Source organism: Aquila chrysaetos, chromosome 19 (assembly GCF_900496995.4).
Source record: "Aquila chrysaetos chrysaetos chromosome 19, bAquChr1.4, whole genome shotgun sequence".
Classification (NCBI taxonomy): domain Eukaryota; kingdom Metazoa; phylum Chordata; class Aves; order Accipitriformes; family Accipitridae; genus Aquila; species Aquila chrysaetos.
This window is the reverse complement of record NC_044022.1, coordinates 13,502,527-13,518,292: the sequence shown is the minus strand read 5'-3', so window position 1 is coordinate 13,518,292 and position 15,766 is coordinate 13,502,527. Positions and strand designations below refer to the sequence as shown.

The following is a 15,766-nucleotide window of genomic DNA, read 5'->3' as shown; positions in this document are numbered from 1 at the left end:
GTAAACTTTCCCATCTACCACAAGGAAACTATGTCAAATTAACGCAAACTCTTAAGGACATAAAGAAAAAAACAGAGATTTGACAATAGCTTAGTTTTTCAATTGCTGCTTACAAAAATATCCAGATAAGTTCCTGCTGTAAGATAAACAAATGTCTCTACTTAGTCCTATAATGTGTAAAGAATACTAATCCATTCTGGCAACTATTCATCTTAATACTAAAACCTGTCTGTGCATATTTAGACAGCACATGTTTTCTTTGTAACATTTTCATTAATTTGTTTTAAGATAGCCAACCACTCAAGCAGTTCCCTTACTCTCACTTACTACAAATAACGTGTATAGTGTTTGTGTACTACATGTACCTAGAAAACATAAAGAAATTAAAAAAATAAAATGTACTTAATCTCATCATCAAATATATTATGATTTTCTCCTTAATACATAATTCTGTATTTTAATATTCTTTTAACTAGGTATACAGAACCATACTACCAATCAGGCATTACTGATAGTAGATTTCTCCTATTAAAATGGCTGGGTTTCTAGTAAAAATCTAACATCTCACTATCCTTCTCCATACCCTGTTATCAGGTGAAAATTGTCAATAATTTATTATTCTTGACAGAACACTATGGCTCTGACTTTAAGGTCACTATGCTCTTGCGTTCTGTGTAGGAGAACAAGCTGTGTACACCTTAAGAGGGTGTATACAAAATAAAGGAACAAAGCAGCAAAGCAGAATTAATACATCTTGATTTTAATAAACCCTTTGATGCTACCTTAGAAAATATTACCTGGAAAATTAATACAAATTTGCCTGCATGTAATCACTGCAATGCAGACTGAAAGGTAACTGAAACAATGAAGAAAGTGATAATTTAGCAATACAGCTGAACAAGGAATCTGTGATAGTCAGCCTGGGAAAATTACAGATTCACTGATAGGAAATAAAAAAGCTGGGTATTTGTTTATTCCAGGACCTGACCCAGCTACCTGCTATCCTATTAGGTAGAAGATTAGAAAGAGGATAGATTAACATGTCCAATTACGAGATTGTAAAACTCAAAACCAATTAACACTCGCATAGAGAATGACAATTAAGGAATTATGAAATATATGCTTTCATTGATATTTTCCTTCCATATATTAAGAAAGAAGAAACAGTCCATATAGTGAAACTGGTAACTAAAGCTATTTGTTGCTATTCCATAGTTTACTTACAACTGACTACACTTTATTTTAGAACAATTCAGGTTCATTTTATTGCTTTGAAATTAGGGTCGGAAAATGGAACTGTTGTCAATGTAATACAGTATTATTCTCCATCTATATGGTTGCCGTTCAGTAATACTCAGCGGAAGATACATATACTTCTCCCAGCAGTAAGTGTAATTTAATTAATGTAATAAGAATGTTCAGAATCTTATTGTTAAGATCCTGTAAACTCTTAGTCTTTCTCACCTTGATTAAGTATTACTGGAGGTCTGCGTTTAGTAACGAAACGCTAGCTTTAAGAAAATAAGTAGCAGGAATAAACAAACAAAAGTGTACCTATGTAAGTTGTGAATGGAAGAAATCAGAAAATGCACAAAAAATCTTAAAGTATATTAGGCTGTAAGCACAAGAAAAGATTTAAATATTGACAGTTCTGATTCCTTTAAAATAATCAAGGATGTATCTAAGTATGTAATTTGTTCCATGAATTGGAAATTTGCTTGTGGACACTTACGTCCTGGGGAAAATTATCGAAGCCCAGTAGTACCCCATATATAAATCACACTGTGTTGATCAGCACAGCAAGTCACGAGTAGGAAGTTTTGCTCATGTGATACAATAAAGAAAGTACAAGAAATGGCAGAACAGCAAAAGTAAGAAAGATGACAGTAACAGTAGAAAGAGCATTATGGTTAAACAGTCCATCTCGAGATTTTTTGTTGCTTTGGATTTTAAATCCCCATTTACAAATAACACAATCTCACTCCAGTTTTCCTCATTTTTTTGCCTACATTTGTCTTCTCTTCTCCTTTCAGTATTTAGCACTCCATTTCAACCTGCATAGAATAATTAGCTTCCTAATCCCCCCAGAACTGTTGACATCACTAAGAGAACCTGAAATACTACACTCAACCTGATGCAGCTGAGAAAAAACTAGAGATGCCACAGTCCTGGCTCCATTCATATTCTCCTTTCTCCATTGCCACACTGTTCTCTTCTACTTCCTATTTGCTGCCAGATCACTTCTTTCCAGAAGATGGGGCAGGTGGGGATATCAGGGCAGAGATCTGATTAAATGCTATGCCCCTCTAAGAACTAGAGGAACTAGACTGGAACAGTCTCCTCAAAAAATGGAAGACCGTTTTGATTAGGTATGTTTAGAAAAAGGCGAAACAACACAACAAACTGGCTAGATAAAACAACCTCACGCTAAATACATACAAAGAAACTATTCACACTTGCTTAGTAATAGCTGAGAAAAAAAGTTGATCCAAGGAGAAAGAGGAAGTTTTTACTCTCCTCATACATGATAATAAAGAACTAAGAGTCAGAGCACCTTTATCCTCAGGTTTGGGTTTCAAGTATGAGGACATAACGTCCTCATATGAGGACACACTAATGAGGACATACCATCTCATCAATATTGCTAGCAAAAGTGTCCAACTTTTTCTGTTTTAGGTACCTACACCCAGAGCAAAATGTATATATTAAAAAACACTGGGAAAACTAGCATCCAGAAACACATGCAAAATATAGAACGAAGTCAAACCTTCTGGCTACTTTTCCTATGTAGAATTACTCTGCAGAACAATGCTGGAGCAAAAGGACTAGATGATGCTAGTGAGTCACACACTCTTCTGTGTGTTGAAACAGTGTTGCCTGTGATGTTAAAATACTTGTGGCTTAGTTATTGGTATTATCCAGGCTATCATATATGAAAATTCAGGTTAGATCATCGTCAAACTCTTGGCTGTGCAAAACTCACAGCCAGCAATGAATTTTTACCTGTTTTAATTTACAGAAGTTCAAATCATAGAATGGTTTGGGTTGGAAGGAACCTTTAAAGATCATCTAGTCCAACCCCTGCCATGGGCACAGACCTCTTTTATAGATCAAGTTGCTCAAACCTTACAAGACAACCATACAAGTTGCCCCAAACCTTAAAAGACAGACATTGTATCTGCCACCTCCTCCTTTCCTGAGTCTCCATTCTTACCACATATTTTCCACAGCCCACTCTGGACCCTTGCCTCCTTGGCTTTCTCCTCTTCCAAACCTGGGCAAACAATGCTTCAGGTTCGGCCTTTGTAGTAATACTGTTTCTCTACTGCACTGCTCGCAGCTCTAAAGCACCACTTCTCTCTGAGAAGGGTCCAAAGGACATGTTCTTTTCCTTTTGCCCCTCTTCCCCGAGTCCAGTGCCACCATCATGCTTGTCAGCTCCATTTCTTTTACTGAGAGGTGGCACTGACTGACCAAGGCGTGGGAAGGAGGGAGAGACACTAACATCAATTAGATTGATGGCTCTCGTTACTCTGTCTCCAGTGCTGTGGGGTGAGAGGGATGCAATTTGGAGAAGACGCCGCGAAGGAGCAGCAGCGCTGAAGGTCTGGGGAGTTTCGGGGGTACAACACAGAACAGAGACCATTCCGCAGTACCGCCTCTCCCTCCTCTCATCCCACTGGCTCTTCCCTGGAGCTGCAGTAGTCGCTTACAGAAGATGAAGTACCAAGAGCTAGCAACAGCTGCTCACTGTTTGGGAACTACTGACTCACATCACCAGTAAAAGTATAAAATGTAAGAATGACACAATGGCCATGTGTGCAGACTACTCCACCTCCATACGGCAGTACAGGAGCTAAAAGCATACAGCTGTGCCATCAAAGTATCAGTCTGAAAACTACATACACGTTTTAACTTATGAATGAACACAGATTAGCAAGATAATGAAATTACGCACAGTATATAATGCCACTTCTTCCTTCAGGGATAAAAAACAATACATAAAATGCAGAGAGAGGAAGAGAAATGTTTGATGCACTAAAATAAATTATATTAGAAAAAAATCAGGTTTTTGTTCTTCTTTCTTTTTTTAATTCCCCTTGAGAACATATTCTATCATCTTTATATAGCCATTTTCTTACAGTCTTAGCCATGTATTTTCAAGCTTTGTGCTGATCCAAAACTTTATATAGCTAAAGTTCTCATGAAAAATTTGAAAAAAATATGAAAAAAATACAGGAAAAATATGCATCGTTCCTGCATGTTAGCACAGCAAAACTTGCCATGGGACTACCTGATCCTACACCATTTTCTCCCTGTAGGTTTTCAAAGGCATAGTGCTCAGTTTTTATTAATGTTACATAAAGAAAGCAAATCTGTTACAGCAAGACTAATAGAAAGATGGGAATTCCCAGCATCTAGCATGCAAAGTCTGTAGTGTTGATGCAACCACTGCCTGGCCCTCTTCGTTGAAACAGGATATAATTTTGTTGACATGTACTCAAAGCAATGATGGAGAGCACAACAGAAAAGAGAAGGGGATAGTACTGATTCCTGATTTTAGTGTCGATCTCAATTTACTTCTTTGTTTTTTACCTAAATCAAATTCTCTGATCAAAAATTATTAATAAATACATACCAAAGACATAATTCCTGCCCCCTTGCAAGAAAATTAGTATAAAGGTACACAGTAGGAGAGAGAGATTCCTACAGAAAGGTATTTTTGTTTTGGGATTTCCAGATTCATTAAAGAAAAATTATAAGGAATTTTAAAACATCAGGTAATTCTTCCAAAAATAACATTGCAATGTGGTTCTTTCCTTTACAGTATCAAAGTACTCTTGTTTAAACTCGACAGATTGAAAGTAGTGTTCTTAACTGCCTATTTTTCTGAACGAGATTTGAAAAGCAGCTTACCTCCCAGGACCATACCGGCTTGACAGCACTTCCTCAAGCGACATGCTGGACAGTTCTTCCTACGAATTTTATCGACTATGCAGTCATTTCTTCCAGCACATAAATAGTTGTGCTGCCCTGTAGGCAAGAGAAAAACAGGATTAATACTATGTTTTCTAACATGACAAAATTATTTCTGTGTATAAATGTTCCAAAAATAACAGAGGATTCAAAAAAAATATACTTGAACCATTAAAGGACTCCTTCATTTTATCATTTTATGCTAACTTTCAAATAATCATGTGTTACTATTTAAATATAACAATTTATTTGGCCTGTTTAAGAGTCAAACTCCCCATCTACAAAATTCCAAAATGATTAGCAGACAGTATGAACTGCTTACATTATTGTACTATCAATATTTCTTAAGTAAATCAAGCATGAGAACAGACTGACTCGTTTCTTTCAAACTTATTTTTAAGTTATTGTTCCCGATTTTAAAGACCTTAAGTAAGTTTTGCTTGGATTGATGTGGACTTTCCAACAGAAAACTGAATGAAGAAGTTGGAGCAGTGCAAAAAAGAGCCCTTTAAGCAGAGTAAATTATCTCTGATGGAGAAGCAGTTTTGTACTAGACCTGCTGAAATACCAGCTGAACAGATGCAGCCAACACAGCCAAAAAGGACAAATAGAAGGCGGCTGTAACTTTTTGGTTTAGGTTAGCTCTTAGTTTACTGTTTAATTCTGAAGGACTCAGTAAGGAAGAGCCTGTCATTACTGTATTAAAATGGAATCTGCTTCCAGCAGAGAAAAAAATCAAATTCAGCTGATACCCTGCCATTCTTCTGAACACAAACTTCAATGATACTTCCAAATTTCACTTGAAGAGAATGAAAAAAAGTATACTTCTATGCTTTAGTATAATATTGATAATTTCTGTGATTGATTTTAATTTTGCATAAGTAAACAAAGATAAGTAAGTACATAAGTAAGAAGAAATCAAAGCTGATTTTCACATGTCCTTTCAAATGAACCCCAGGTTTACCCTATAAGGTTTTACTTTAAAATCCTGACTGTTTATGCACATCATCCTCTATTCATTTCTGTATTTTCAGTTTCTTACTAGTACCTAGCATGACAGCATGAAAACAAAAAAAAAATATTTATTTTGAGAGCAACAAAATGGATCAAAAAAGTATGGACAAACTACAGAAGTACCAATATCATGGACACTTCCTTCATGAAATATTGTAGATGTGGACCTCCAAATATAACAGACATCAATACCAAACCTTTTAAATTTTCACTAATTTCTAGATCAGTATTACTCTGAGTTAGCCATCTGATGTCACCAGTAGCAAACAAATCTGAGATGACTATTCTACTCAGATGCTGTTATTCAGCCTTCTTTATAACACTCTTCTGTCCTTTCTCTGCACACGGTAAAATGAGCAACTGTTCACCAGTAACTTTTCTCCACAGAAAAAAGACAAACTGAAAATGAATCCTCAGATGAAAATGCAGGAGAAAGAAGAACGTTCTATTCTAACAAAAGGAAAGAGCTAGTGCTAAACCATCTGAAACAATGTATTTGTTTCTGTGCTAACATGTTTTTAGATCATTAATTTACTTCTTACCCACACTTTTAAGAACAACTTGTTTGGTTTTAGTGAAAGAAACCTAACTGCCTGAAATTCATTTTTATAACAAATTCTTTTTTTTTAGAAAACAACGGGTGAATAAAAACAGTTGCCTCACGCATTGCCTGGCATTTAAAAAGTATTTAGTAATGCAGTAACCCAGAAGAAATTCTCATTTACTTTCTCCCATTAATTCTAATCCTGGATTCCTTCTTACAGGAAACACTACCAAAAGTAACCGAATGAATAAAAATCTGTCTTGCTTTTGGCAGCAGATCAGGAAGCAAAACACTGATTTTGAACACATCTTCCTTGGGATTATTTGCAGTTTTAATTTGTCTTGCTTTGCCTATACTAGCTACAAAGGGATTCAGTCTTTTGATAAGCAACAACAGCTTTAAAACTCTGTTTAACTAAAATCTACGAAGCATCAGATTATCTCTACTCCGGAGCATTCTGATGCTTTAATGTAATTCACAAAGGAACGCTTAAGCATAGGTTAAGTTTTGTTTGTTGGTATCTTGGGTTTGGGGGTTTTCTTTGGTGCCCTCAAAGGTATCTGTTCTGGACCTCTTTTCTAGGGAATCCTTTGAGTCTACACAACATGGTCGGAGTCCATATAACCCATGTCCATTGCAAGACCAAAAAATGGACTATGTATTTCCAGTATGGCTGTAAATGGTCACAAGCAGCTCACAGTGCTATAGGCATTCAAGTTGTACTTTTCCCCCTATAATGAGATAGAAAAATGTTGATCTACCAAAGCGAATGCCGTATCGTGAAATATTACTCTTCAGGCACTCAGGGAACACTATTTATATGTTCTAGAATTATGTCAGTATTTAGAATTCCTCTTGATGTCAGTATGTGATTTGCGTACTCAACGCCCAAGTGCGTGCTCTAACTGCTGAAAGAGGCTAAGGAGTTTGGGTAGAAGCAGTAATGGCAACACTGTTCCTGCTGGAACAGGAAATTACCTGGAAAAACAAAAGTTAATAGCTTGATTTATACTGATACACATTTAAATAGCCTGTATTATTTATATAACAGTGTTTAAATATTATGCACCTAAGATTAAGCATCACAAATCAAATTGTAAAATTTTAAATTTACAGTTACACATTTAAGTTTAGCTACAGCTCTTAAAAAATCTCTGCATCACTTAGGGGTTATCGGTAGATCCTACTTTCACTTCAATTGAAAATGCATGAATTACTTCATCATTATGTAACAACTCACAAACTCCTTATTATAAATCCAAGATTGAACAACTTTTTTCACTTTTTCAAAACAAATTGTAAATGAATCACAATTATGAAAACTATTCTTCAATGTTCATATGTTCTAGAGTTTAAGATTAGACAGGATTAAATATTTGCTCTGTCCAGTGCACACCATGGAAGAAATTAAGTCTGTTATTGGAATTTAGGCACAGTAAGAATTTGCTTTGATCTTCAAAAAGTGAATATTATTTCATTCCTATTTACTTCATAAATTGTATTTAAAAATCTAATAATGACCAATGATGTAACCCTTATTATGTCTTCACCTAGTTTATTGCTTCCATAAAGCCTCCATGATAATAGCATATAAAAAAAGAAGCAAGAAAAAGCCAAAACCCTGCCAACCCAACCCTCCCATGACATTATGGTGATAAAAGCTCAGGCACTTCTTGATTTTTACTGTGAACCACTTCCTTGCTTTCAAGACTACAAAAAAAGCCATGGTCATACCCTGAGCTTGAATTACACCTTCATGTGAGTTTTCCACTCTGCTCGCCTCTATCCAATCTCTCCACAACACCTCCTGTCACAAAGTGTATTCCATTCATTCTGATTCAGCTGCAACTTATTTGGAAAACACATAAGGATCAATTATATAGTATTTTTCATAGTCTTATCTGTCAGGCATTTTTTTATTATCTCAGTCATCTCATTGGATCTCATATCTATAGATAAACCTGAGTAAATGTTCTCATCTGAAACCACTTCTACCATTGTGCAGAGCTGGGTTCTGAGAAACTGCTACTTGCTTGACACTAATATTTAAGTGGCAGCAACCATCTGAAGGACAGATTGTGTAAGAAATGGGAAACATGCCAGATATTTGGTTAATTTCATAATTATGAGACAATATTTTGTTAGATGAAGCTGTTTGGAATGTTTTTGTGGGATGCCAAAACATTTATTTGAAAATACATTTTCTGTATCTCAGTCTTTAGGATCACCTATATTTTAACTGATTGGCTTCAATATGTGAGCATTGCAGTTATACTAAACGCGTGTACTACCGAAGTATCCAAAGACTCCTGTCAAGATAAAATTCCTCTTCAATTGCTAGCCTGTCATTCAGTATCTTTTATACAACTACCATCACTATAACCAGGAAAAAAAACAGAAAAAACAGGATAGTAGTCTAATCACTAGAGCACAGGTCAGAAAGTAAAGATTGGTATTTGTGTTTCTTACAAAAATATTAATCTGGCAACTTCCTGGCAACTGCCACTTTCTCGGTGGTCTCCACTTAACATTAAGTTTCCTACAAGTTTACTTTTCACCTCTTTTTGAAAGTGCATGTTGTAGCTCTCTCAACAGATCAACACATCAGCTTGTGACCTAGATTTGATTGAGAATATGGGCAAAATACAGAGACAATTTCATCTGTTACTCATACGTTCCAGATTCTTGTAGGATAGCATTTTTCTTAACCTCCATCAAAGTCCATTCGTGTTAGCAAAGGGGGAAGTCCTAATGCAATCCGGCAAATACAATTTTAAGTACTGTAATGACTACTGCTATACTGACAGGTTTATATGAGAAAGTGGTCAAAATGCCAACGCACACACAAACACAATCACATGTTTTGCTATGAGTAAAGCTGCACAGATCATACTCCAGCACTGAGACATTTTAATCCAAATACTGCTGGAAGTAGCACATACAGTGTCTTTAAAAACTGCACTATTAACTTAGCTCACTTGACGTGCTGTAAGTCACTTAAAATCACTCCAGTAAACTAATGAGTTGCAGAGACTTTGCAGATGTGCAAAGTACGGAAAACATAAGGCTTTATCTGCACCCAGGGTATCAGATGCAAACAATCAGTTATTTGGGTAAGTGCATCTGTGCTGAACTGCTGCCACCCTGCACAGAAGCAAAGCACTTGTTTGCAAACCGAGTTCCTCCTGTCTGCAAATAAAAGTACTTTTTCAAATCTTTTTTCCTCTCCCATATGTGATTCTGCCTCCCTGTATCACTCTTAACTGGCAATGCTTTCATATAAAATCATCCTATCCCCACCATTGGGGGACTGTTCTTTGCAAAACATATTGCTGTGTTTTATTTAGTCTAGTTTTAGATTTCTGTCTAAAAACTGCAGATACCTATTGCGTCTCTTTGTAAATTATTTTATTGCCAAATATCTCCCAATGTCGACTTTTTGCTTCCTGAGAGCTAGCCTCCAGGTTTTGCTCAATAATTTACTATGAATATGCTTTACCTCTTACAATATTTCTCAAAAGTACCAAGTAAATCAATACATTTAAAAAACCAGAGGAATTACTCTTTTAACATAACTAAATTTGGAATTCCTTGTCAGGGATTCTTGTGGAAGCTGATAATAAACATGGTTTCAAAATAAACAAAATGGAAAACACGTTCACCTGTATACCTATACTAAACATAAAGGTGTAGATGTAGCTTTTAAGTAAAAATTTGACTTCTGGAAGCTAAGACAATATACCGGGGTAAGGATTACTCTGTACTTGCTCTGACAGTCAGGTTTTCCATAACTAGGCAAACAGTCTAGCCTAGTTCATCATCAGTAATGGGAAACACAGCTAACTTGACCTTTGCTCTGAGCTAAATCTAACACTCATCTATTTACACTGTTTCAATGTGCAAAACAGCAAATGTGGGTTGAGTTTACCTCTCACTATGTGGGTTTACATGAGCTTCAGTCTTGGAGAACCAGGAATCTATACTACACAGTTTGTAATACTGAAAATACACTTTGTGTCCCTGTATGCCATTACAGGCAATTACAGTCTCCAAGATTCCACACATCTCAAATGTTTTTTAATCATGTAATACCAATTTCATTTCTGTGCTAACAATAAGAGTCCCTAAAGTGAGACTTAAGACTCTAACAACTTAACAAAAAACACATCCCCCACTGACCTTACCATGCATAATCTTTTGTTAAAAAGCGCAGTAGTTAGTGGGGGACTCGCTTTCAATTTCCCTCTTTGCCCATTGAAATAAAATTCTTATTTCCCAACTCTTAAGCAGGTGTCCTGACCACTACTCTGTAGTCTATACTGGTATAAAGACCTGCTACTGATGCAAATCTGCTTCACAGCAAAGAATTTAGGATTCAATGGACCAAAGAGGGCAAAGAGTGGATAGCAGAATGACTTGTGAATATCTTCCATCCTGGAATCTTCTTCTAGCCGAAATAATGTGGAATTCCTTTCTTCACAATAATATAGTTCAAAGTGAAAACAATAAAGAACAATTGCATCCCAAGTCACCCAACAGCTTGGTGGTCAGGGCTGCAAGGAGAGAAAGGTGTGTTTGACTCCCTTCAGGCTTTGGAGAGAACGAACATAGCTCTCATATCCCCTGTGACTGCCTTACGTACTCAGTGATGGGGTTTGAGATTATAAGAGGTACTAGTAATTCCTTCATCTTTGTGAAGCTAGTCTTTCATTCCTTTGCCCTAATTACATGTGATGAAAAAGAGGGCTGAGTAAAAATGTTTTGTTCAAAAAGAATGTAAAACCATAAAATGTTCATTCCTAAGTCAAACCTAGTATTTTTTTAGAGTGTATTTTGCTTTGGTGAACAGATTTACAAGTAATTTTTGACGTAATTCTACTTAGAACAAACTTTCGGTATTCTTCCATTCCGTTGTCTGCTGGTTTTAAGCATGTAATCTTACAGTCCTCTGTCAGTTTTTTCTTTTCCTAAATGGATCAAACAAAATTGGTTTCTCTAGAAGGGAAGCACATTTTCAAACCACCATATATCTTGCACTGCTTTCCTTCACTTCAACAAACCACTTCCAACGTTTGCAACATCCTTGACTGACTCTTTCCTTCTCTTGTATCCTGATCTCAAAATCTTCCTGCCTTTTGCTGTGAATCCTGCAACACCATTGTCTTTTTCCTTCCAAAATCACTTCTCCAGACAGCAACCTGAGCACATTGGTTTTATGATATCTACAAAACAGAACAATTAAATGTAGCTATCCTGTATTCATTCATTCCTGAACAGAGCTACAATCCTGTTTTTTAATCTTTTTAATTTCCCTGTCTGTTCCACCATTTCCAACAAGAAAAAACCACAGAAAAACAAAATGAAGCAAAATTAAGTCCTATTTCACAGAAACTATCTTAACTGCAAAATGAGGATTACTGTTTCATATTGATTTTCAGTGGGTTTGCCTAGATTGTTTACCACTGTAATGTCTTGAAAGGCATAAAGTCTTTGAGTCTAAATAGGGGAACGGACAACAGTAAAAAATTTTTCACAGCTAATACCTTTCAGAATGAGATGCTGGCTTCTACAAGTCAGTATTTCCAATTCTTTTTATGGCACTGTGTCACAATTGCTCCTTGGTCACCATTTTTAAGTAATTAACTGCATCAGTGGTATAAATATGTAAAATGATGGAATGGTCAGCTTTTTTGTCAGTAAGGGGTCTATTTCCTATAAATATAGAACATGGGATATGAACAGAAAACCTACTTTAAAAACACTCCAACTATTTTAGAGGTATACATCATTAAAGTACCATTTGTTCTTCTTCTGATCCCTGAGTGTTATATTCTTCTACCAACATAACAAGGATTATATTTGTATTTCAGTCATCCCGTCATCACAATTTCAGTGAAAGTATCACAGCACTTTGCCATAGTAAGTTTTTTATATGTATTTTCCTCTTATTCCTTGACTTGTCCTACAACTGAACCAGTGGAACAGGGTCACTCGCTCTAAGAGTAATAACGGTAGAAAAAACCAAAAACATTAGTAGCAGAAAAAGACAATGTGCAAAAAAACCAGATATTGCTGCCTGTTGATCTAAACAGCCAATGGACAATAAACTGCTGAAAAACAGTAAAGAGGGGATTCATTTGATTAATTAGATTCTGAAGTGCAGACATCCATCAAAACAAGTAGCATACACTCCGTTCTTGGGCACGAGAGAAAAACAGGCACTTTAGGATGTAATTTATCTTGAGCAGATGTCTAAAATTTGGTTCTTTAATAGCCTATTGCTCTCCAAAGGACATTTAAAGTGGTTAGGCCAAATACAGATGTCCACGTTGTAAATGTCTACAGCTTGGTGAAACAAAATCTCACATAAAATATTGTCTTTGAGTATAAGGGAAGATGGTATCATAACAATAGGACAAGAATAGGGTAATATTCTCCTGGATCTCAATGTCTGCATGTAACTCTTTCTGTGTTTTAACTGCATAAGATTCCAGGTTGTTGAAATGTGCTCAGATGTTAACTGATATTAAGCAACAGCCACTTGTGAAAATGCAGGAGTTGTGACTGGGTATAACCAAGAAACCTCTAAAGTCCAGCCATATATCACTACATGTGATGGCAGATTGTAACATAGCATTTGTTAAGTCTTTCCACTCAGTAGTTTCTAAAGAACCACGTCTTACTAGTACATCATCAGTACTGTGGAACAGATACACAGCTTAAGGAGATGGACACTGTCAAACCTAAATCTATTTTTAGCAGATAACAGTTTGACTATAAATAATTACATTTAATATACTTACATAATTTATAAGTATTTTAATATTTAAAATATTATTTTATATATAAAATAATACAGTATATTTTATATATAAAATAATACAGTAATAATATGTAATACTTTGTATAGATAATACTTTATAATACTTAAAAAAAAGTAATATGAAGTATTTTATATATTTATTTTATATACTACAGAAATGTATTGGCTACCTGGGTGATATGGGTGGGATTCATATCACCAAATGCAGTGTACATCCTCAACCAACACTCCTTTATTCTCAGTGCTGAGAAACAGTTACTGTTAGAGTACTGTTATTTTCATTCCAAGTAGATATTTTAAAAAAGTCAGTGAATTACTTCCTAAAATTTCCTGTTTCTCTCCCCTCACTGTAAAGTGAACTTAAGACGAGCAGCTCAGGTTACTCACATCGTGCACATGTGAAGTTAGAACAGAGGACTATCAGCAACACTGAGCAGTCAGTTGCTGGTGCTCTTTAAAGCATGCAGTTTTACACTACATGAAATAGCTTTTATTTCAGCTGAAAAGATGTTTAATGTAATATTCGATTCTGTTTCTAAAATTCTACATAAAGTTAAGTAATTTTAGAAATTCACATTTCTGCAGCTCATTATGTTCTAAGTCATGTCTATCAGGAAACCAGTAATAAGTCACAATGAGAGTAGTAGGAAGCCCAGCATTAGAACAATAGCCAAAGTACTAGAATGAATGCAATCTTAGCTCACTCAGTTGTTGTGCCTCACACGAATCAATTCATCAAATTAATGTTTGTCAAATGGCTGAACAATAAATACTTTTGAAGTCAGAAGTATGATGAAAATAAATAATTATGTATCAGTACAGATTTTCTTCTTTCTCTTTTCATGATGCAAATTCTTTGTTTTCACAAAAGTGACATTTGCTACTTGAATTTTAGGACCCTCAGTGAAGTAACTTTGTATATTTGAATTCGGAAATACACCTGGCTTACTGTACATTAACACATTTTGGTCATGTGCAAAATAAAAGAGCTTTAATAATACTACATCTGTTATATTAAGTTATTTTAATCTCTCAACTTGCCATATATATGCTTTGTACGTTTGTATGTTTTCTGCTTCATGAACCTTTCATCACTATCAGGTTTATAGTACCAAATTCTGATCCCAAGATCCAGCCTGGAAAGTTGGATTAAAAATTAGAAATCCCTGCGAAGTCAGGAGAAAAAGGAACTTCTTACATCCACCTCATCAATTTCACAGCCAAAAGGGTCACTATAGTATTGCATTTCACTCCATTTTCAAAGAAGGTTTTCTATTAGTGGTTGGCATTTTCAAAAATATTTGGCATTCTGTGCCATTTTACATTCTTAAACTACAGAAAAGCACAACTGTTTAGACCAACAATTTTCCTTATGCATAATATTTCACTACTTACTTAGTGAATCGCACTGTCATCACAAAACTGCCTATACGTAACACAAGTCAGATAAACGTTATGACAAAGTTTGGTTGAAGTCATGGTCAGCCTTCTTACTGTGTAGATGTAGCTCATCTTTAATTCCTCCACTTTCCTCCACGGTACCTCTCCATATACAGACAGTGAAAACTCTTGTGGAAACCCTACTTTCTGTCAGGTAGAGTTTGCCAAATTCACGTCTCAGAGAGAAGAAAAGTTCACCCTTCGTCAGTTAAATGTTATCTACTACATATGGCTGAGCTTGTTCCCTGATGCTATTATCTGCACAGAGCTGTTACCCTGAGCTTGAAGCACATATTAGAACTATACAAATCTTCTATATGATCAATCATTTGATCAATTTTGTCATAGGGTCCCAGTTATTTAAACAAACCAAGAGTTAGTTTCTGACCCATCTGCTGCAGTATCATGTATTTATGTTGGCCTCAAACTCTTCAGGTTTGGGCAACTACTTTTCATTAGATGTCAATAATATAAACGAAGTGCATATATAAATATAGAACAAAAATAAGAAGTGGGGCTTTATATAGGAAACACAGCACTTGGAATTTTTTTCAGAATTTGGTAATTTTAATTTTTCATTAGTAAAACTACTCCAAAGGAGGTGCTTTCAACAAAAAGGCAAGAATGCAGGCCACCAGGAAACCACGTGTTAGCAACAGTGTAACTCCAGAATCCCAAAACTCCACACCCTGGGTTCCTGTTCAGGACAGAAATTTACCATGGTGTTACACAAGCATTTTGATCATGGTTGCCCTGCATGGTTTTACATGAAGGTACATCACTAATGACCATTTGACAATTTAGTGCTAAAAAAGTACGAGTTCAGTTCTTAATCTTCATTCTCCTAAAGCCTCATTAGAAATATTATACCTTATTTCTGTTACCATGAACGAGATATATCAGTAGCACTTAAATAATGCCTGATCATCAACAGCAAATTACTTTGCAAATATAGTAATTCTACATAT

At 35.6% G+C, this 15,766-nt stretch overlaps 1 protein-coding gene across 1 annotated transcript in view; it reads right to left on the bottom strand.

Annotated features, from left to right (window-relative positions):
- PGR (progesterone receptor) overlaps positions 1-15,766 on the bottom strand; it is a 43,652-nt gene that overhangs the window by 21,175 nt on the left and 6,711 nt on the right. The window contains exon 4 of the mRNA XM_030043061.2: positions 4,918-5,034. Within this exon, the coding sequence (XP_029898921.1) occupies positions 4,918-5,034 (117 nt within the window). The remainder of the gene's footprint in view (positions 1-4,917; positions 5,035-15,766) is intronic.